The 23,919-nt window shown below is 42.2% G+C and overlaps 2 protein-coding genes across 5 annotated transcripts in view; one reads left to right on the top strand and one right to left on the bottom strand.

Annotated features, from left to right (window-relative positions):
• PRKD3 (protein kinase D3) overlaps positions 1 to 11,938 on the bottom strand; it is an 89,495-nt gene extending 77,557 nt beyond the window's left edge. Inside the window, exons 1-2 of one of the 2 annotated variants that reach the window (XM_032805168.2) lie at positions 11,802 to 11,901; positions 6,548 to 7,627 (exon numbers count right to left, since the gene is read on the bottom strand). In XM_032805168.2, coding sequence (XP_032661059.1) covers positions 6,548 to 6,838 — 291 coding nt within the window. In that variant the 5' untranslated portion in view covers positions 6,839 to 7,627; positions 11,802 to 11,901. Of the gene's footprint in view, positions 1 to 6,547; positions 7,628 to 11,801 lie in introns of both variants that reach the window. The other variant, XM_032805169.2, reaches the window with a different exon arrangement.
• Positions 11,939 to 12,125: 187 nt separating this feature from the next.
• Positions 12,126 to 23,919, top strand: part of QPCT (glutaminyl-peptide cyclotransferase) — a 33,151-nt gene continuing 21,357 nt past the window's right edge. The window contains exon 1 of one of the 3 annotated variants that reach the window (XM_032805198.2): positions 12,126 to 12,359. The gene's annotated coding sequence lies outside the window, so the exon portion shown is untranslated. Of the gene's footprint in view, positions 12,375 to 21,945; positions 22,188 to 23,919 lie in introns of those variants that run through there. The other 2 variants (XM_032805199.2, XM_032805197.2) reach the window with 2 other exon arrangements.

The following is a 23,919-nucleotide window of genomic DNA, read 5'->3' as shown; positions in this document are numbered from 1 at the left end:
ACTTTTTGAAAGTTATCTTCAGCCATAAGGACTAGTAGCCTTTTTTTTTTTTTTTTTAAATGAAAGCTTAGATTGTGGAACAATGACAGCCACCACAAAAAAGTACAAGCTAGTTAGCTACTGAGAGTCATTACTATTCAACCCTGGATTTTGCTATATAGAAAATGTGAAGGGCTTATTAAGCCATGTGTGTCTAGGACACACACTAAATGTTATCCAATTAGAAATTTCAAATTAGGATAATTTTTTTTAAATGACCATTAACTCAAAAAAAAAAAAATTGATCAAGTCTCTTCAAACTTTGCAGAATGTCACTTTTGCCTTCAAAGTGAACTGGGCAATTTTCAGGTGAAAAATATTGGTATATTTATACAAAGATCAAAGAAAGATTTACAGTGGATCAGGAGGGAGACAGTGACCGATCAAAAAAATAAAATCACACTTCTGTGTGATTTCAAGCAGCAGCCAAGATTATCATAACATTTATTTACTGAAACTGACCATACCAAAGTGCTGTCATGTACACAGTTTCCCCTCAATTAGTCTATTTTTTCCAGTGCTTGTGTTGGTCTTTCACACAGGAACAAGAGAAACACTTTAATAAAATAGGAAAAAATGTCAAAAACAGAAAAGTTGGCAGGGAAACTTAGCAACAGGTATAGTTGTCTCAGTTTCAGGGTAGCTGTATCTGTATGCCACCTCTGAGGTTCACCAAGGACATCCACTTTAGGGTTCCAGCAGTCACCTCTCTTGTTTGGAGACCTATATCTCACTAACTTTAGACCAGGGATTTTAAGACTACACAGTCCCTTCCCTTACACTGTGATATTCCTGGCAAGCTAACCTGCCTCAACAGGCCACTGCTTGTGCTTTGCTTTCTCTTCAAAGACTATGAACAGTGTACAGCACACCACTGTAAGTTACCAGACAGCTCCTTCTAAGTAAGCACATTTATTCTTAAGGTAAAAATATTACAAACAAAACATTAAAAAAATAAATGAACCTACAGCCATGCTAAAAAGCTTCCCAGGTCACCCCCAACTACAACCTAGGTTTCTAGTAAGTTTTAATCTTTCAAAACCCATAACCGGATTTTCTCTCTGATTACAAATTTATCAATCTTAGATCCAGAACAAGAATGAAGGCTGGGCAAATCAACCATTTATTTATACAGCTTTGGTCTTGGCCTTCTGTAACAGATGATCAGCGGACAGTGCCCCTCTCCTAAGGGCATAACTTCAAAAGGCTGTATTCCTGCATAACCAGAGTAGGGGAATTTGCATTAACCTCCTCTCCCTATGAAATCCCAAGAAAATCCACTTAACACTTATTGTCCCTAAAGTCCATATTTGTCGGCAATATTTTTAGTATAGTGTTTTGAACTCCAAAGTCTCACATTTATCGCATCTCCCCCTTAAAGAGATTACATATAATCCTGGCCCACAATAATACAAAACTTAATACAATGAGGTCTTCATCTTCCAAGGATATTACAGGAAATTGCCATTTCTGTCACAGACATATCTGAAACTACTTATCCTTCTTGAAAATGACTAGCTCTCAAGTTGATTGTGCTCCTTCAACTACACTGCCCACCCAAAAATCCTGCAAATACTTCAAGACTCTGATCCTGCAAACTCAATAAGACCATCACATGTGTAAGTTTTTAACAGACTGAGGTCTCAATTCTGATAAGACAAAACAGTAAGCAATAGTTCAGGGAAGGATGGAGGAGATTGTTATGAGAGGATATGAAGGACTGCTGGCAGAGGAGGTGGGTTATACAATGTGAAGTACGCAAACAGAATCTTGCCAGACGATAACAGGAAGATTTGAGCATGGAAGGCAAAATGATCAAAGGCAAAGACCAAACATGCAAAGAAGAGATCAAGGTAACAGTCAGGTAAAAGGATGAAGAAGTACACAAAGACCCAGAGACGACAAGATAATGTAGGATCTTGAATTTGATGCTGAGAGAGATGGGAAGCTAATGGTGGGATCCAAAAAGGGGACTAACACAGATGGAGTGGAGGGAGAAGATGACGATGTTAGTGTATCCAAAATGTTACTGCTAGACAGGTGAAGAAATGAGAACCAAAGATGCCAAATAGGGGAAGGTTACAGTAGTCAAGGTGTCCAGGTGCCATACACGGGTTTCAGCTGTGCACATGATGTGGCAGGCAGGATTCTGAAGATGATAAGTATAAGTGACAAAACATAACGAGATTGCATATGGGAGGAGAGAAGAGCAAAAAAAGATATTAGAATTGGGAGCCTGACACACAGAAAGGAAAGGAATTGTTAATAGAGTTAAAGGAGGCAGATTAGGAAGAAAACAGAAAATTGGGGAATGATATCAGAATCCAAGAGACAGAACAAGAAATATGAGAATGAATGTAAAGAGCTAGATTTGGGAATATGTGTGGAGGTGGCAGATGAAACAGAGGAAATAGATGAGGTCAGAGAAAGAAGAGGAGGGGACTGATAATAGAACCCTCAGGGAGGCCAACATGTATGGCGATAGGAGGAGAAAAAGGAGAGCATAGAATGATGAAATCAAAGAGGAGAGAAATCCGAGAGGTGATCAGTATAAATAAGGAGTGTCCCTTGACTTTGCCAGGTGGTGATCATTAGTCAGGACAGTTTCAGGAAATGGAGGGGAGGAAGCCAACTTGAAAGGACCATAAAAAATTGAGGGGGGAAAAAAACACCACACACTATGACTTTGGAGACAAAGGGAGAACCGTAGTTAGAAAGGAAAATGAGAACTCCAAACACACAAAAATATAATTCTTCAAGGCAAAAGGAAAAATCAGCCACAGAAGAGATTGCAGGTAAAGATAAGAAAAAGCCAAAACAACAGAGGGAATCAAGGATGACCGGAGTCGAGGAAGAATGGGGACAGGTAGAGAGAGATAACAGAAAAGAGTCTTTAGAATGGGAAAGAGGGGAGATCTTGCCAGAGATTGCTGTTCTAAAGAAAAACAGAACAAAAACACCTAAACCGGTAAAACATCTTTTTCTCATTTACAATAAATTTATGTGAACACTGCCTCTACCTTATCTAGAATAAAGAAAATACTAGCTACAATTTAGAGCACACTGTCAGCTGAACACTTCACAAAATGCATTAAAACACTAGTTTTCTAGTGAGAGCTGCTAAACAGTTCTAGTTTTCACTTCATTCCTGACATCAGAGGGTGTGCAGGGAAGAGAGCAGTTGCAGTTAGCAGCAGATTTAAACAATAAATCGGGTACTACTGAGGCAGCTCCCACATCTTATTAGATAGCAAGACTCGCTCTGCTCTAACAAACACACTTGTTACATATGAATGTCTATTTTTAACAATATGCACTTTAAGTTTATATTTTCATTTGGTTATGCCTAAGGTTCTTCTCCAAACTCCACCCTGACAAAAATGTAACTGGTACACAGGTAATCTAAATAATGAAAGACAGAAGCAGTGCCAACTATGGTTCAGGCATGGTTACAATCTACCACATGGCTGTAAAAATAAGGATAATTTAGGAACATCCCTATCAGATTTAAAGAACACTGACAACTTGACTTGTTTAAACTGACTAATTTAAAAAAAAATGTTCTGATACAGAAAACCCTATACACAGAATGCTCTGAATTTCAATTTGGAAAGGTTTATTTCTGCTCTCCTGATGATGTTTAAAAGGCGTTTTGGGGGCAAAGTTCAAGAGCAAAACCAGAAATATTTGGCCCTCTAATCTTCTCTCTCTTCCCCTTCCTCTCAGTGAAAAGGTATGCCCACTCCCTCTTCAATTTCAATTCTGCTGCTGCTACTGTGGCAGGACCTTGGATGATTTGAGCTCCCCTAAGGGCAGTGCATGAAACAGAAAGTTCAACTAACCATTGTCAAAACAGCGAAACTGACTACACACTAAGTAAACTGAAAAAAACATATAAAAAAGCTCTCTAATTTCAGTTATAGAAGTGTTAGCTGTTACTTGTAGTAGCTACTATATTTTCTGATGGAAGTGTAGTTTTCAAGTATACTGATCTCCCCTAACAGAAATCAAAACATGCCTGAAGATAACTGTTTTTAAGAGGGGCAAATATGAGGTATTTGGAAAGACTTGAAAAGAAATCCTGCCCCTGCTGCTCTAGGTTATGATGGGGGACGGGGCTACTAATCAGCATTCTGTGAGGACAGTTGGAGCCCCCCAAACCAACATTCTTTAATATTCTACAACTTGTCCTGAGGTAGGGAGCTACTGAAGATAGGCAGGCAATTCAACCTCAGATGCAGAGGTGCTGAGGCTACAGAGACTGATCAAGAGTGGTTTCCCTCATCCCAGCTATACAAAGAAATAACATGTAATTGAAATACGACTTAGAAGCACTAATAAGAAACATAGGGAAGAAATACCTAGAGTAAAAGGAAACTATCAGTAGAGTAGAGAAATCTTTAAATAAGAACAAAAGTTAGAAACAGTGCAAAAAAAAATCAAATCCTAAACGTTTACAAATTTACTATTAGCAGTTTTTAAAAAGTGTGCATCTCCTGGACCTGCATGAGAACAAGCAGTGTACTTTCCTGAGGCTGGGAGAAAAAGTTAACTGGTCAAGAGAAGAAACACTGAGCCTGCTATGAAATGCCACAGATAGGTGAGGTCTGAATATTACCAAATTACAAGGCACTCCTGATGGAACAATAAGTAGCTGTGTGCAGAATAATTCTCAGAGAAAAGTGTAATTTTGAAAACTTTATGTTAATAGAACATATTTATGGATATAATTGTGGCTCTGCCACCTGACCTCAGGATCAGTTCCAGGCAGGATACAGTATTGTGACTATGCACTGGCTGCAGAAGTACTTATGAAAGGTAAGTCCAACACACACAAGCAGCCTTCCCCCAATTTCCTGATCAGCTGTTTGCTGCATGCATGGGGCATGCTCTCCCTAAGCAGCTCTATATTGGGATCATCAGTCACAACAGTTAGTATACAGATGCACTAAAGCCAGTTTGGGAGAGGAAGAGCAGGTTCTTGAAATCCTAGCCAATTTTACAATATAACTGGCTCCACATATAATGTGCTTCTGAACTTGAGCTATGAAATGACTATAGCTGAGGCCACCAAGAATAGACAGGAAGTGCTAAAGTGAGAGAGAATGAACACAGAGAGAGGTGTCAAGTGTGAAGACAGGAAGAAACGAGCATACATTCAGATGCAAAGAGAGGGAGATGAAAGAAAAAGAAAGGACCATAAAAGGCTGGAAACAATAGTGATGCTAACTTTTATATACTACCTATATTTTTCCCCATCAAAAATTACATGGGTCATTTCCTGAACTATTTTTGGTAGGTCACAAAACTTCTGTGAAATCAATATGTTTACTATATTTCTAAACAAAAATGTGGAACACAGGACGAGAATACAAAAAAAATCTTATGGAGAAGAGGAAATGCAATTAGATTATCTAGATACTGGTGCTCATATCAAGCTTACCTCCACCCCCTAAAAATCCTAAGAATGGGAAAAGAACATTGTATTCCAAGTCTAATAAGCCTATCTATTCATAAACATAGTTCGGAAAAATAAAAAGAATTACAGGCAAAGAAAAGCAACTGAGTCTACACTCCGATTGTATTTATTTCCTCATGATTTCTTCCCACTCCTCTTCTATAGAACTGTTTAATATAACAACTCATTTGAGGGAAATGGATAAAATTAGATTAGTTTTATTATCTGCTTGAAACTTAACATGAACTTTGAATTTGATTAACAGCATATAATATATACATAAATGCAACCCATGAATATAAATAACGAAGTGCACATTTCCTTTCTACCATTTTAGCACTATACCGGGGGTCCTTGATTTTTTTCACACTGCTATTAAGACCCCATCTTAATAGAAAAATTGTCTCATTGATACCTCCCCTCCCACTGAAGAGTGTATTGCATCCTTGTGACAACTATAGCAATTGCTTACTTGGAAAAGAAATATTAGAAAAGTATTAGCTGCCTTTTAATAAAATTTTGCAGCTGTAAACAAGAAGAGCCAATACCATGTGAACCACCAGACCTCTGCAGACCACCAGCAATCGTTCTGTGAGCCACCACTGGTCCAAGGACTACAGTTTGAGAATTATACCAAGAATACTGCTGAACAATGTTTTCTTCAACACAAATACATAGCAGCAATGACCACAGAAGAACACTACTGGAGAGCAGCAACACTGACTACAACCACAAGGGGAAAAAACAACATTCTTTCCATATTATCAAAACTAATTACTGTATGAAGAGTCCAACTTTATTACTGCATTTCTATTGTTGTAGGATTTCAGAAGCCAGACATCAGGAGAGCCCCCTTCCTTTTAACTGAAACTCCCATCTTGGGAGATACATCTTTTAGAACTACATGGGATCACCCTTAACACAATTCCAACACTGGTCTTGTCTCTGCACATAACCAGTTGATGTATCCAAATTACAAGTGTGATAGTGATGATAGTAAAATTAAAGCAAATATAAAATGCTGTTGATTGTAATGTTGTTATACTATACCTTCTGGTAAACTATAGAACAGACTAGGTCTTTGACAGATGAGAGGGACAAGTCCTGAGCTTCAATGGTGACAGTCTCCCGAGTGAGACCGATCTGCAGAAGGAATGAGACCCCATGCACAGAGCCCCTGGAGTTGGTGAGACTCTGCGTACTGAGGCTGCCATTGGACAGCCGGTTGGAGAGTCCTGACTGGGGACTTGAAGACAGAGAAGGGGTTGGTGGTGCAGCAGCATGAGATGCAGGAGGAGAAAACTTCTGTAAGGATGGAGGAGAGGAATCGTTTGCTGACATCTGACTTTCTTTAAATCTGTAGAGATCTGCCCAGTAGTCAACTTTTTTTAAAAAATATTTGACCAGGGTGTTTGTTATAATTTTACAGTTTAAAGGACAGTCTAAAGTTTCCCTTTTTCAGTTCAGTAAGAGGCCCCTGACTGATACGTCATGTTCATTTTCCCTTTCATTCTGTTCAAGCTGATGAGCAAGAGAATTTCAGCCAGAAGTTACTTTAAATTAAAAGGTCCTCTTTCCACAGTTTCAGTCAGCTGATCAAAGACACAGACTTGCCTTTAGCACCACATCCAGATGTTGGTAGAGGCTTAAATCATCATGAAATTGTCTCCTTCAGAGGAATAAATCAATACCACTTTTTCACACAGGTCCTTCATTTTATTTCTTTTGAGAAAATCTTGGTCTCAGATAGAGATTATTGTTGGTAGATCTTTAAAAATATTTCTTCTCTCACTTAACTCCAGACACTATATATCAAACACAGACTCATCTTCACTTAGATGTCTTTTTCTTTTTAAACAAAAAAACATGTGGATAACATCCTGAGCCAATAATACTGCGTATATCAGTGTTTATGACGAATCTATTCTTTCTTCAGAAGTTCTTCTCAGAGTTCATTAACGTATGGACATGGTAAAAAAAGTTACCTTCATTAATCTCCAATTTTTCATTTTTGTAAAGTGTTCTATCTCATGAAATGCAGGAACAGCATTTCTAAAAACACAAGCACATTAAATCCAATCTCTAGGTTCACCCAAATAATCTGCAGCATTTTGAAACGTCATATTCCGCCTGGTAGAGAGAAAAAAAATGATATTTCAAATTATTTTATAGTTTTGCAGAATAGCAGTATAATCACATTAGTTTCAAAGTATTACAAATTCCTTGCAAATATATCTGTAATGTAATTAATCAATTTTTACATTCATTTTGTTGGTTAATAACAGAAGCTTAACTGCTTCCTTGTTGTATGCCATACTATGTGCATGGTGCCTAAAACTATCCAGCATACCGGCTACTTTTGACATTTCATGATTGTTTTCCCAGTAACGTCACAGGAAATACTGTAATTATTGACGCAGAAGGGCTGAGCACAGCTCTGTTTTATGGGCATATTGGTTTGTAGGTGGTGGGTGGGATAAGAAATACATTAAATGCAATCACGTATTCACAAAACCACAATATTATCATTAGAAAATTCTCTGGCACTTAACTGGGAGTTTCTAATATTATTCATTCAAGTCAATATAAAAATGTGAAATACAGCATCTAGAAAAGTTTAGCTGTAGGAAGATATTTACACAACGTTTTCAAAAGAGCTACTGTACACCATATTAACAGTCTTATACCTGACAGTGAACCTGCCACTTTTTTGTATATATTTATTATTGTTTTGTGATTTTAATTCTTTTTTGCTCTACATCTGGTGATTATAGACTGATTATTTGTTGTATGATATTATTGCCTGAAACAGCATTTCAAGCATTCAGGAGCAATGCTGAATAACCATTCATTGAATACATTTTGTCTACACCAATAGATCTGGCTGAATTTTTAATAGCACTGAGCTTTATTATTTGGTTGTACTGAAGAACAAAGTGAGGCAAATTTGCATTTCATCACAGTGATCAATATGACAGAGAGGTTAAAACACAATGAAATGTGATGTCAGACATATACTAGTCTGAAATGGGATTGAGGCTGCAATTCTATGACTCCCATTGACAACCTCAGAAATTAAGAATGCTCAATATTTTGCAGAAAGTGCACAGCATTTCAGAGAAATGTCAATGGTCCATCAATGTATCTTCCACAGTTTCAATAAATATCATTGAAAAAAACAGAAAAACAATTCTGCATTTCCTCATGTAACTTTGCTCCCATAAAAAAGAAACTATCTGAAAGTTCAAGTGACCCAAGTATAAGGATACTATATATAATGTACTTTTTTCAAAAACAAATCAATAAAAGACATAAAGCTCACCTGCTTTTCATCACATTCTCTGTAGATAAGGGATGCTCACAGAGAACATTATTATGTTTAACAATTAAATTAATCCTAAAAAAAGTAAATAACTCTATGCTTTCTTCAGGAAATAAAAATTACGAATAAGGCTGATTAACATTACAAGGCTAATTTAACAGATTAAAACTACTGGTGAATAATTTATCCACATATAACCACAGATCCATGAGTGTGTGTACATAAAAAATTATAAAAGAGATGTAAAGATGGGAGAAAAATTAGCCCTTGATCCAGCAATCATAGCTGCTGGTATGGAGCTCTGCTACCACAATATAAAGGTGGCTTATTGCAAGGTTAATATTGTAGCTTGTCACAATTACCTCATCCAAAAAAGGAAAGTAAATGTTTATCTATTTAGTCTTTCAGTGTAACTAGTTACAACAAAATTACTACTTTTTGCACACTCAAAAGTGTGTTAGCCACCTAGGAAAAATTAAGACAGTCCCTGCCTCAAAGAGCACGTGTCACAATACAAATTAGTGCAATTAACAAACAAAGCAGAGAAGGCGGCAAAAGTGATAGTAAGATAATGCATTTACTCAGTAAAGTAGTGCCTTGCATGGTGACATGCATCCGACGAAGTGGGTATTCACCCACAAAAGCTCATGCTCCAAAACATCTGTTAGTCTATAAAGTGCCACAGGATTCTTTGCTGCTTTTTCAGTAAAGTAGCGAGTCTCAACCTTTAAAGACTACTGTACCCCTTTCAAGAGTCTGATTTGTCTTGTGTCCCCCCAAGATTCACCTCACTTAAAAGCTCACAAAATCAGACAAAAATACAAGTGTTACACCACACTCTTACTGAAAAAATTGCTTACTTTATCATTTTTACCATACAGCTATGAAATAAATCAATTGGAATATAAATATTGTACTTACATTTCAGTGTATAGCATACAGAGCAGTATAAATAAATCATTGTCTATGAAATTTTAGTTTGTACTGACTTGCTAGTGCTTTTATGTAGCCTGCTGTAAAACCAGGCAAATATCTAGATGAGTTCATGTACCCCTGGAAGACCTCTGAGTACCTCCAGGGGTACACATATTCCTGGTTGAGAACCACTGCAATAAAGCATGTGAACATCTTAACTGTTCCTTTAACTCTGAGAGCTGGTTGTTGTGTGTATTTTCCATGTGCTCCTTTCCTATCCTTCACTTCTCATAGATGAGATAGCAGAATTATATTTTAGGTGGCATATTAAAGGAAGCAAGAGAAGCGGTTTAGTGAACAAATTTGGGGAAGGGGTTCCAAGAATATGGAATAGTATAGGAGGAGGCACAGAGATGTGTGCAAGAGAAGGAGATGAAAGAATTAACTGATGTGAGGTCATTGGTGGCTAGAAATTAAGAGAAACCAGGTCAAAGGTTTCAAATTAAGAGAAACCAGGTCAAAGTAGGTACTGGATGCATGCTGTAGGCCAGGGTATCACATTTCCCAATTCTTACACTAAAAACATTTTAAAATGTTAAATATTTGTATTAAAGTCTTTTCATTCCTATTTTTTATTATCTGCACATAAATGTTTAAAGTAGTTTATTGAAAATGGGGGCTGATTGTTGTACTACCAGAAAGGTTCATTTAACAAGACTATTCCATGTAAATGTGACCTAGTTCTATACAGTTTCCCCATTCAAGGATTATCAAGTGGTTTAAAAAATTAGTTACTTTATATATATTTTAAAAATCAAATTTTTAAATCAATGCTCATTCTTGAAATGCTTTAAAATTGTAAAAATGAAACAGTTCACAGAACATCAGAAACCAAAGATGAAAAAGACCTATTAGATGATCTAGGGCCCTCTCTCCTGCCAGTACAACACTGCTCCACATACTACTTTTTTCAATGTGTTATGTCAAGTTTCAAAAGTCCCAAGTGATCTTTCACCATGGTCGTTTGATGATTGTTTCCCAAAGTATTAGATCTTTCAGACAATTTTTCCTAATGTTCAACCTACATTTTTCTCTCTCAAATTCATCCCTATTATTCTTACTTAGACCTTTCAGAACCATGGGCATGGGCTCCTAGTCTGTGACTAGTATCAGAAGGGTAACCGTGTTAGTCTGGATCTGTAAAAGCAGCAAAGAATCCTGTGGCACCTTATAGACTAACAGACGTTTTGGAGCATGAGCTTTCATGGGTGAATACCCACTTCGTCGTATTCACCCACGAAAGCTCATGCTCCAAAACGTCTGTTAGTCTATAAGATGCGACAGGATTCTTTGCTGCTTTTAGTCTGTGACTGAGACTCCGGGGTGCCACAATAATACAAATAAAACATGACTCCTCTCCCTCATCGGCAAGTGGTTGACTGGGCTGTTATTAGTTTTCTCACTCTCCTGGAAGTTAAGTTTTTGGCAGGACTGACCGAGAAGGCCCACGTCATACACCATTTGGGTCCAGCCCTGCAAACCCCCTACTCATGCCATGGGGCCCCTGAGCTCGAAGGGGCTACTCACACGTGTGGCGAGGCTTTGCAGCGGGCTCTGCGTGATCCCTTACCCCTGTGGCCACGGAGAAGGGCGCGAGCGATGGCCCCACACGGTGCGGGGACAAGTCGGTCTGTCCCGGACAGCGCGCGGGAATGGGAGTAGCCGGCTCGCTCGTTCACACCGTTTCTGATTCGGAGTCGGGGGGAACTGAAAGTTTCCAGACCTCCCCCCAGGAGCCACTTCTGAAGTCACCCGCGATAAAGCGACACCTTCCCCCCCTCACCTCCGGAGATGATGTGGCTTCAGCTCGTTCCCCCCAGTCAAGGTCCCCACCCCTCCCCGACAGGAGCCCGGGTCGACGCTGAGGAATCCGCCCCCGTAGCAGCAGCGCAGCGCCCGGAGCCTGAGCTGGCTGCACCCCGGACCCAGCCTCCCAGGAAGGGCGCTTCTGCCGCCGGGGTTGCCCCGCGCACGGCTCTCGCCTCGACCCCTCCGCCCGCGCCTCACCTGTGGGACAGAGCGACTCCGGCGCCCCGCGGGACAGAACCGCTTCACACGCATCTCATTATCCCCGCTGCTCCCGCATCCACAGGGTGTGACGCAGGGGCTGCCGGGAGCTGTGGTTCGACGGCCCGCTCCCTGCCTCCGCCGAGCACAGCGAAGAAACGACAACCCCCGCCAGGCCCTGCGGGACCTGGGCGAGGGGGTGGGGCGGCGCATGCGCAGGGCTCCAGCCAAAGTTTCCGTTAGTTTTCTGTCTGTGGCGGTTGATGCTCTGAATGGCTCACGAGGCCAAGGGTGGGGGGGGGCGGCACTAGGGCGAGGAGGAGGAGGCAACGCGGCAGTTATTGGGGCGCCGTGCAATTACCCTCCCGCAGCTGTGGGGAGCCCATGAGAGGCCTCGCCTCTGCTCGGGGTGCTCCCAGCCCCGGGGAGCCACTCCCAGCGCACACTGGTCTCCCCGAAACGCTACAGGAAACCGCTGAACCCGCCATCGCAGGGGAGTGGCACAGCCGAACTCTGCCCGCAAACCCACCCGCTCCTGCCCACTCGGGGTGAGGGAAAGTGGGCAGGTCTGAGGTGGTAATGGCACCCGTCTGGTCGTTGTGTTGTACGTTTGCACCACGGCTACCAATCGCTCCAAGTTGTGGCACATTTGCACTAGGGCTGCCATATGTGTCTGCTCATTGTGTTGCATCACGGCTTGCGTTGCACGTTTGCCACGCACCATATTGAGTTGCACCTTCATGTCACCGCTGCCCTATGCCTGCTCATTGTATTGCATGTTTGCACCCTGCCTAGTTGCTTAGTGTGTTGCACATTTGCACTATGGCTGCTGTGCACCTGCTTCCATTGCACACTTGATTAAATTTCCACACACTTCATTGTGTTGCATCCAGTGCTGCTAGTTCCCACCAGGAATATTAAGTTACATTTCCAAAAGGTTTTTACTACTTCTTCCACTGTAATTTTGTTAGTACAAGAAATCTGCTTCTCAATTCCCCTTCTTTACATATTAATTTCCAGACATGGGAAAACTGGCAGAACACTCACAATAATCAACAGCCATTTTCCAAACCCAAGTCCTTCATCAAGTTGTCACTGTTCAAACCCCTAAATCTAGGCAGCTTTCTGCTCTCTGTCTCCTGTGCTTCCCCTTCATTAGATCATGCCTGTAGATTTCAACCCATGATCCACCGATCTCCAGGAGTCCACAGACTATGTCTAATTTCCAATGGAGTATGCACCTCTATGCAAAAAATTGTAGGTGTCTACAAATGTTGAAAAACCACTGAATTACTCTATAGACAAGCAGTAGTCAATAAGACTGCAGGCCAAACCAGGGCCTCCAGACACTTTTGAATGGACCTTGAAATCTTATTGTTATTATTTTTGTATTATTTTTCTCTGGTGTCTGGACCTTGGCAAAACATAGTTGATTACCCTTGTCATAGACCTCTGTATCCTTACTCACCCTCTCCATGTCCATCTTTCCTTTGTAAATTGTAGAGCAGATACTTCTGATACAATTTGGTGATACTGTACCTTCCTGGACGTACCCTTTTAAGTACAAGGACAAATGGACTAATTGTGTAACAAAATACCATAGTGCAGAGGTTCCCAAAATTGTCCACTGTGCACTTGCTTAACTTCTCTGAGGAGAGTTGACTGGTCACATTGTGCCAGTTCTCCTTGTTTTCAGCTGCTAAATGACATTAAAGACAGCTAAGTATATGTTAAATATCTCCATAGCATACAGGGAATTGCTGTAGTTACTGGGATGTTAAGTGATTATGAATGGAAATAATCCACAGAATTGCAAAAAGGGAGGAAATCCATGCAACAAGCTTCCCCTTAAAATGTAGGTCATGCTGTGAGAATGTTTTAGAGCTGGGCTATATTAGCATGCTTATTTGGAAGGTTGTGTTGGGAGTGGAGTTCACTGTAAGTGATAGCAATGGTCTCTTTGTGGCCAATAAATAGGCTTGATACATAATAATATGGCTAACATAGCTAGCCAAGTGATGCATTTATATGTGACTAAACTAAGATGAATGCAGCTTTAGTAGGTTGTATTCAGGGTAGGTCCTTGGTTTGTTGAGGTCCATATGCTTAATTTGTGCTTAATTTTACACACTGTGAGTAGTTCTACTGACTTCAGTGAGAACTGCTCACCCTGTATAAAGTTAAGCGTATCCCTAAGTCTTTGTAGGATCAGGGCACTAGGCCCAAATTTTCAGAAGTGGTGACCAGTTTTGGAGGCCTCTATTTTTTGTGGACCAAAATGGGTATCTAAAAATCAGTGGCCACTTTTGAAAGATTTTACTTTATAGAGATGTTAAAGTGGGTGTAATAATACCTATTCACGTACAGAGGTGCTATTAAGTTTAACATTTTTAAATCATGTTGAGATCACTTGGAGGAAGAAAGCTAGACAGAAGCACAATAATTATCATCTCTTTAGTGTTGCCAGACTGAGATCTCTGCCCATCAAGATAGACATGGAAGGCTGGTCAATGTATTTTTTCATTTCCTTCATCTTACGCACTTAAGAACAAATCCAAAGACTACTGAAGTCAATGGGAGTTTTTCCTCTGACTTCACATTAGACCTTTAAACACTGCAGCTGACACAGAATGCTACAGGCCCATGTTCTGACTGGAGCAAGGTTATGGGATGATATTTAGCCTGGAGCTTCGTGCTGAAATATGGAATTGTTTTAAACAAAAATTGCAGAAGTTAATGTGACTGATGCTGCTTTTAACTGAATGCTAATACACCCTGGAACTTTTTAGTGAAGCATGTTCCTGAATAGATGATGTTGTTGTCAAAGTACAGTACAAGATAACTCTGAGCAATCTCTGCGTCTTTTCTCCCCTGAAGTGAGACTCCCACACACAAACATTATAAACAGAAAAAACACCTTTGTAAACATTATTCCTGATATCTAGCAGAGCTAGGATTCACTTTCTAAAGTTTTAAGTGCAGCAAGTATTTCACATGCTGAATAGAAACTCCCAAAAATAGTGGTTAATGAACAATAATAGATGGATATTAGATACTACCACAACCATTTGTTCAGCAGTTAAGCTTCTTTGTAAAGAAGCTCAACTCTGAATCATTCAGTAGGGTTGATGCTGTTTAATTTGTTGCCCTAAGCCACAATAGTTGCTTTTTCAGAAATTAGAATTGAAGATGAATTAGTTAAAATCATTTTTATAGCCCATTAAATAGCACCACAAGAAACAACAAATCAGGGAACTGTAAGCATGATATGGCTACACTGTGACTTGCTGAAGCACCCAAAATGCTTTCTTCATACTTTAAGAGCTATTAAGCAGAACAAATCTAAATGCAGCTCTGTATTTCAATATCTATATATAGTAGCACATATGGCTGTATAAACACAGGGCCCAGTTTATGTGATTATACTGTACAGCATTACTGTAATATGAAGCATTAGGGCATTGATCATCTAGACTAATTGACAGCATAAGGAGTCCAATTTATCATTTCCATGACCATCACAATCTGTATTTAATTGACATTTCCTGTGGAGTTCATACATTTATATTTGGCTTCTTAATCATCTCTTTTTCAGGCACTCTCTATATATTTAGGCTTTCTCCTCTGGCTTCACAAGTCAGATCTTTCATTATTAGAATCATAGAATCAGCTGGATTTCCCAATTTGCACCCCCCTCTCCCACCTCCAGATATCTTTAAGGCCAGCTAGCTAGGCCATTGGTATTTCTAGCATAATACCTGAAACTAGGGTTAACTGACTCATTGGTAAGTTTTGTTTTTTGTAAAATGCTGTTTTATATTCCGTATGGTATACTATTTTTGTACCCACCGTGCATTTTATAGTAATTGTTTAACAACTGTAAAAGAGTTTTTCCGATTCTAAGTTTGACATAAGGATAAAATTTAGCGCTAGAAGGAAAGCGAATCTATTCCTTTTCATTCTACTTCTCTGTGGTTTACATTGTTCTTCTAGCATCTAAAATGGTGTGCAAAAGGGGAAAGGTCCTAGGGAATTTGACTTCTGCATTTGTTTGAGAATATCTGAAACAGTGCACTGTTTTGGTTGTTGCTTGTTGTGGACCCAGTCCTGCATACTTTTCACAACCAAAGCTCCCCTTAGAGTCAGTGGGAATTTGGGGTTTTCAGGGAATGCCGGTTCAGACCCTGAGATAGAAACTGCTATTTAAGTGAAGTATGGGATTATTTTTTCTCTTTCTTTGCAGGTCACAACCCGTGATATATATTTCTATTCCAATTACTAGGGAACCTCAATAGGTCTGGAGTACAGATTTGGTTTGGATAAAATCCTGAAATTTGGATGCCTGCTTGAATTTGCTGAACCACTTGGCTTGATGGGGCAGGTCAACTTTCTTCCTCACGAAGTTAAACTTTGTCATTAAGAAACCATCTCCAATGGGAGAATGGGAAGTAAGCCTTGTGGTTTTAAAATCATGGGGGGCAAACTCATTCTAGATGTAAATCCATTGAAAACAATCAATCTTTTGGAATTCCCCCACCCAGCACTAATAAAGACAGTAATGGCATCACCCTGCAACCCTTCCTGACATGAGTTGTCCTTGCTCAGGTGAGTAGTCACATTTAAACCATATTCAAATCCTATTGTTCCCATAATGAAGTCAATGCAAGACTAAGCTTTACTCACCTAAGCAAGGGTGTCAGGATGGAACCTGCTGTATTGTTATTGCATCTGGAGACAACGTCAGTCGAAGGAAACAGATGCCCTTAAATCTCAGTCACTGTGATGCTTCCCAGGGTACCCTGGGTTGTAATGCACTTTGCTCTCACCTGTCCTTAGCATGAGGAAGTCTTGTCTGTGTCAGCTTCCCACTTCTACCAGCCAGAGGAACATAAGTATTCTGCTCTGGCCTTGCAGGCCCCACTGTTAGTCTAAAGATTAGCGATGGGCACACTCCAGCCCCCGACCTTGCCGAGTGTGTCCCTGGTCCACGGGACACTCATCATATTCCCAGATTCACTCCTTCCAAAGAAACAGTTCTGTTTTAGATCTATCAGTACTACCTTAGATCACCACTCCACTGAACTCACAGCACTTACATATGTTTATAGTGAAATCAAACATAAGTTCAAGCAGAAGTACTGGAAACAAATGGTTACCCATAAAACAAAATCATACTACTCATTCTAGAGCCTAGGCTTAGTTAACAAGATATTCTCATCGCTAATAAAGCATTGCTTGCCCAAATCCGTGCAACTCTTTAGAGTCAGGCTGGCTGTGACCTTTCTTTCATGAAACATGCACATTGTATTTTTGCCTCCTAAGTGAGGGATTCAGTGTGTCTCTTTGCACTCCAAGACATATCATGCCATACCTTTGGCTTTATTCATAAACAGGATACCCACTGCTGTTTGTTTCTTCCTGTAGATGTCCTCTCTTGTAGACTTTGCAATCTCAGTAATCAGTATGCAAACAGGCATACACTTTGAGGCATACAATACTCAATACACAAATGGTCATACAGGGAGATAGATGTCAGATACCTCGGAGAAGTTCCTTTCAGGCAGGGTGCCTTAGCACCAAGACCTTAAGAGAATAGTTATCAGTAAAGATACATAACTTAAGTATTATCTGTACATACATTTCACAATTATGATGACGACCAGGGAGCTATTGGCTCTCTGTAAAGACATCACATGCTCCCCTTTGGTGAACTATTAAGCAGGTCTCTGTAAAACCCTAAGTAATCCCTGTGTCCTCTGCCAGTTGGGAATATGGGGTCCCTGTGATTATACATTATCATAAAGGCCTGGTCCACTGCCAACTGATATTGATAGAAAGGCTCCCATCAACTTTAGTGGGCAATGGATCAGGCCAAATTGTGATAAACTAGCACAATACAATGTGGACAAAAATCTATTCCTATATGACTCCTATAGTACAATGGGTCTGTCGCAAATTTACCTTGAGTAAGTTAGGGGATATTTAAAAAAAAATTAAATACCCACCCTCCCCTTTCTTTGGGCCTTATATTCAGAAGACCTGAGCATCCAAAATGACAGCGGAAATCAATAGAGAGTCAAGGTGGGTGAAGTAATATGTTTTGTTGGTGAGAGACACAAACTTTCCAGCTACGCAGAGCTCTTCCTCAGATCTGGGAAAGGTTCTCAGTGTCACAGCTAAATACATGGTCAGACAGTTTTAGCATAACTAGTTAGCACATATTCTAAAGGACTATTCAAATCAATGGGATGTGGAGGTGTTTGGGCCTTCTGAGAATCACATTTTGCATTATGTCAGCAGCAGTGGATGTGTGTTCCTCATAGTTAAGAACCAGGGTAATCAAGAAATTATTAGAGAAAGTTCTGCAGAGAGAGTCTGGTTTTGGCTAAGATATGTGTATAATGTAGTCTAATAAAGACTGAAAGTCATTCACAAAAGATCTTTACAAATATTTTCTCTGTATGATGTTCCCTCCAGTGTGCACCAGATGGCACTGTGACATTACCTGGTTTAAGGAAAAACACTATATAGAGCTGGCAGAATTATTTATTGCAAATAATTTATCTGACAGCCCCATGCCGAGAATGGAGATACTGAAACAGTGATATATATCATGTTTCTAAAAGTTGCTTTGAAGTTTTGTGATTTGATGACAAGTGAAATCTGCACTAAGACTCAGATCCCATACTTCCAATTAATTCCAGGCTGAATTCTGCCCTATTTTTTGGAGGGGTGGGGATGGGCAAGACAAAAGACCTTTAATTTTCCCGAAGCAGGATTTCAAAGTATCAGCTTTTTTTTTCTAGCTTTCCATCCATAGCTTTGTAGTGGTGCAAAAAATTTTCAGAGGGTTATCTTCCAAAGCTTTCCCCAGCAGGGACCCATCACTCCTGAACATGGACTGCATGACTTTCCACTTCTATTCCCCCACCTAACCTTGTTCCCAGTCTCATGGACTAGTGTGCAGAGGACTTTTTTATTTTGAGAGATGGCTTTTGTGACCTGACTGTTTATCTGTGTTAGAAATAGGAGCTTTGTGTCTACCGCTACATTTAGAGAATAGTTGGCCTTTTCCTTCTTCACACTTGAGTAACGCAGCAAGGTCAATCTAATTTTTGGGTTTAGACCAAAGCTCAGAGGTGGTATAGTAAATACTACTACCCAGTCCTAAGTCAAGTTTACTTCTCAGCAAGTTCTTCCCATATGTGACTGAGCTTTTCTGCCAGGTAGGATAAGATCTCTTTGCATTGTTCAGTACTTGTGTCCAAAGTCCAGTTTACATAGTCTGAACTGATTAGTCAGTACACTATGCAGAATAGCTGTGATGGTTATGATTTTGCAGCTATGAAGGCAGGGCAGCAGAATATTATTTTTGTTCCATTTTGTAGTACTGTAAGAAGTCCTTGTGCTCTTGGCAAATTGATTTAGAGTAGTTTCCCACCACTGGTAGCCTAGTCATGTGTCAGTACGTCTGCCCATGGATGATCTTAATTGATGTCATTTGTGTGTGTCCCATGTTGATCTTTGTGGTCAGTGCAGGGTAAAAGGGAGACTTGGGGCCTGTGCATCAACTGTAGTGATAATGAAGTGATTATAAAGGTCTACCAGTTTGCCAGCATCTTGGCCTTGCAGCTGAAAATGTTATCTGTCTAAGGGCTTGGCTACACTTGCAAGTTGCAGCGCTGGTGAGGGGGTTACAGCGCTGCAACTTACTCGGTGTCCACACTTACAAAGCTCAGCCAGCGCTGCAACTCTCTGGCTGCAGCACTGGCTGTACTCCTGGTCTGCTACGGGTATAGCGAATCCAGCGCTGGTGATGCAGCGCTGCTCATCAGGTGTGGACACTCACCAGCGCTGTTATTGGCCTCCAGGGTATTAAGAGGTATCCCAGAATTCCTGTCTACAACAAACCGGAAGGTACTCCCCGGAGCTACCAAACACAGCTGCTCTTTGTCCCGCAGCGAGCCGAGCCGAAGGCTTTGGAATGTTCACAGCATGTTTGCTTGAGGAGACCAAACTGCACGCGGGGGAGGAGTCCGTCGGAGAAGCTGCTCATCTGGCTGAAGCATTTTTACATTTAAGAGTGACTGAGAGAGGGTGGGGGAAATGGCAGAATTTGCAAGGCAGGGAGCTCACAGTGTCTGCTCCAAAATCCGCTCTCTCTGTCTCCCCAACGCTCCCTGTCCAACTCCACCCCACCCCCGCTTTTGAACTTGCAAGGCAGGGAGCTCACAGTGTCTGCTCCAAAAATCGCTCTCTCTGTTCCCCGACACTCCTGGTCATACTCTACCACCACCCTCTCTTTTGAAAGCACTTTGCAGCCACTTGAACGCTGGGATAGCATGCCCACAATGCACCACTCCCAACAGCGCTGCAAATGCTGCAAATGTGGCCACACTGCAGCGCTGGTAGCTGTCAGTGTGGCACACTGCAGACGCTGTTCCTACACAGCTGTACGACCACGCTGTAACTCCCAGCGCTGCACATTTCAACTGATAGCCATTACCCTAGGCAGGCTGTAAACTTGTAAATTCACAAGTTTTTCATTAAAGTGGCTTTGTTGTCACTTCCTTTCCTGGTGGAATGCAGTGAAAGCCATGATCTTGGCCTGGAGTAGGTGGTGATCAGACCTGTGCAGTGGAACTTTATGATGCCCCCTGAGAGCCACTCTTAAGTGAATTCTAGCTCCAGCATTTCTCTTCTCTGAGTGTGAAGGACTAGAGGTTGGTTTACATGTTTTCCCATGCAGAAGAGGAATTTTGGATGCTGTGTCAGCCTTAGTATTGTCTAGGCTGAAGTCACCAACAAATAATACCTGGGATTCCACTCCACAGTGGTTTATATATCCATTAGTTACTCCAGGAGTTGCAGACCAACAGGTCTGTTTCTGCTGTTCTTAGCCTCAGAGAGCAGTGGCAGAGGTGAAAGTAAGGGTACGGGCCAGTACAGAGGACCGGTGAAGGACATACATCCACAACGTTGTAGACGCCAAGCATAGGGTTTATTACACACAGCACTGGTGGAGTGTCACTGCCTTATTAGGCTCAGAAACACTGTCAATCAATTGATTACAATGATTATATAGAGTTTTCCCCTGGGCGGGGGGAAGTGACGGGGTAGGCAGTTCCACACCCTGGATAGTTTTTGCAGCAAGACAAGACAGCACATTAGCCAATGTTAAAAGGTTACATATGTCTCGCCCATGGTCTCAGTTAGCACGTTAACATTTAATTATACTTGTTATGAATGTTTATTAGTATAAATTATATATGTTGAATTCTGATTTGGGTCCATAGGAATGGAGCATACTCTTTGATTGTCCAACAGGTACATTCCTAGGGGTAGCAAAGAAACAGTAAAGTATATGACAATAAAGAATGTCTCCCTCATGTCTTAAGACAGGCGTTGGGCCCTGGGAAGGGAGATGGAAGGATGCCATGTCTTATATTGATATGTGCCAACTTTTCATAAACTCAAGGTTGGATCTGTGGGAAGAACGTTCCCTACAGAAGAGACTGACACAATAGGAACAGGGATCCTTTGTTCAATTTGCAGCTCTGAATAAGACACAGTTATTTAGTTCTTAGCTCCAACACCTGACAATTTGCTGACCAGGCCTATTTTAACAAAACAAGATGATCTATTTACCCCAGCTTTCTCCTACCTAATCACTGTTTGCTAGGCCTCTGGTCTCTTGACCAAACTCTGAACTTTGGGTCTGAGAAACGCTGGCACAATCCATATACCAGGTTGTTATATAAAATGCACATGGATTTTAACCCTTCAACAGGTAAGAAAAAGTTCAGTAGCTACCGGCAAGAAAATGGAGCATTTTCTCCCTCTCTGACTCCACCTCCAGGCTCCAGCAAAATTGAGGGTCCGGGAGCCTGGAGGTGGAGTCAGAGCTCTGGGAGCCCAGCTCCATGAATGTTCAGGGCCGGGTCTCCCCCCTGCTGCCCCTCTGCACCGCCCCTGAGTGTGCCACGGCTCCCCTTTGCTGTCCCCATGCACCTCCCTGGGTCCCGGAGCAGAGCGTTTGTCTCTCCCTGACCCCTGCAGCTCCATGCTACTTGCCTGCATTAACTGCCGCCACAAGGTCCTAGTGCCCACCCAGGGCAGGCTGCCCTTCCTCATCGGACCCTTTCATTTTCCATTGGGACCCTCCACCTCTACAGCTGCCCTCCTGCCCCCAGTCACTGCTCTTGCCCCACACTGGGCAAGGGACAGCTCCAGTGAGGCTACAGTGAGGGGCAGCAGCAGGGGAGGAGACGCACATGTGATGGCAGACTCCCCCGCACCTCCAGCATGGCATCCACCATAGGGGAGGCGAGGGGGATTCCTGGACCTGAGAGGGGCCCTAGGAGCATGTGCAGTGACAGTGGTTGGGTGAGTGTGCTGCTGGGGGGGTGGGAAGAAGGGGGTCCCTACCCCAGAGCACGCTGCTGCCAGCAGGGAGAGGGCTGGAGGGAGTCCTTCTCTCTGGCTCCAGTCCCAAGGGAGCCTGCCTGCACCCCAAACTCATCCTAAGCCCTGCCCCACCCCAAAGCCCACACCCCCAGTCAGAGCCCTCATCACCCTGTACCCTAACCCTCTGCCTCAGCCCTGAGTCCCCTCCCACACCCCAAACCTCTCATCCCCAGCCACATCCCAAATCCACCCCAGCCTCACCTCACAGCCCTCACCCCTGCACCCCCTCCCTCCACACCCCTTCTTATCCCCAAACTCCCTCCCAGAACTTGCACCCCCTCCCTCCACACTCTCTCCCACCCCCAAACTCCCTCCCAGAGCCTGCACCCTGCAACCCCTCCTGCACCCCAGTCCCCTGCCCCAGCCCAGGGCCTGCATCCCAGAACTCCTCCCCCACCCAAACTCTCTCCCAGAGTCTTGGGCAGATGGAGGTGGAGTTTAGGGGAGCAGAGTTTGGGCAGGGGCAGGTTCTGGGCACCACCAAAATTTCTACAAACCTGCTACCCCTGCCGGCAAGAGTTGGTGTGCCATACCAGGGTGGACCAGCTTCCTGAGGCAGCAATTTAAAGGGCTAGAGACCAGGGCCCTTTAAATTGCTGCCAGAGCCCTGGGGTAGCGGCTGCGGGGCTCGAGTGGCAATTTAAAGGGCCCAGGGCTCCTGCCGCTGTAACCACCCCAGGTCCTTTAAATCACCGCTGGAGTCCCACTGCCGCTATCCCAGGGCTCCGGGGACAATTTAAAGGGCCCTTTAAATAGCCCCCGGAGCCTGCCAGAGCCCTGGGGTAGCGGCGGCAGGGCTCTGGTGGCTATTGAAAGGGTTTGGGGCTCCCGCTGCCTCAGGAGCCTGTTGGGTGCTTGGCATCTTTGAATGACACCCTGTCTGTAAAAACAAACAGCTTTTTAATGACAGGTTTCAGAATAGCAGCCGTGTTAGTCTGTATCCGCAAAAAGAGCAGGAGTACTTGTGGCACCTTCGAGACTAATAAATTTACTTGGGCATAAGCTTTCGTGGGCTACAGCCCACTTCTTCAGATGCATAGAATGGAACATATAGTAAGGAGATATATATACATACAGAACATGAAAAGGCGGAAGTAGCCATATCAAGTCTAAGAGGCTAATTAATTAAGATGAGCAATTATCAGCAAGAGAGAAAAAACATTTGTAGTGATAATCAAGATGGCCCATTTCAGACAGTTGACAAGAGGTGTGAGAACGCTGAACATCTCCTCTAAAAAAAAACTACACAAACCCATCCACAACTCTCCTCACTTTTCCCAGTGAGAACACAAGCCCTCAGAGCCTCATTGTAACCCTGGAGGAAAACATCTGAGAGGGAACACATGAGAGAGAAGGAACAGACCATCCTGCTGTGATCGCTGCCTGAGGGTTTGGGGATTAGTCACATGCAGCACTCCTGATGCTGCTGACGTGGTGCTAGGGACAGGGCTCTTTTCACAAGGAAAATGAACTGGGAAAGGCTGAGTAAAAGGGGAGAGGCTGCTGAATGAATCATACACAGTTATGGTTGGGTCTTTACACTAATTGAATCTATTTCCCTATGTTAAGCTCTCCTCACACCTTCTATGGGTCATCTTAATTATCACTTCAAAAGTTTTTTTTCTCCTGCTGATGATAGCTCATCTCAATT

This window comes from Chelonoidis abingdonii, chromosome 3, assembly GCF_003597395.2.
Source record: "Chelonoidis abingdonii isolate Lonesome George chromosome 3, CheloAbing_2.0, whole genome shotgun sequence".
Classification (NCBI taxonomy): domain Eukaryota; kingdom Metazoa; phylum Chordata; order Testudines; family Testudinidae; genus Chelonoidis; species Chelonoidis abingdonii.
This window is presented reverse-complemented; position numbering and strand designations above follow the sequence as displayed.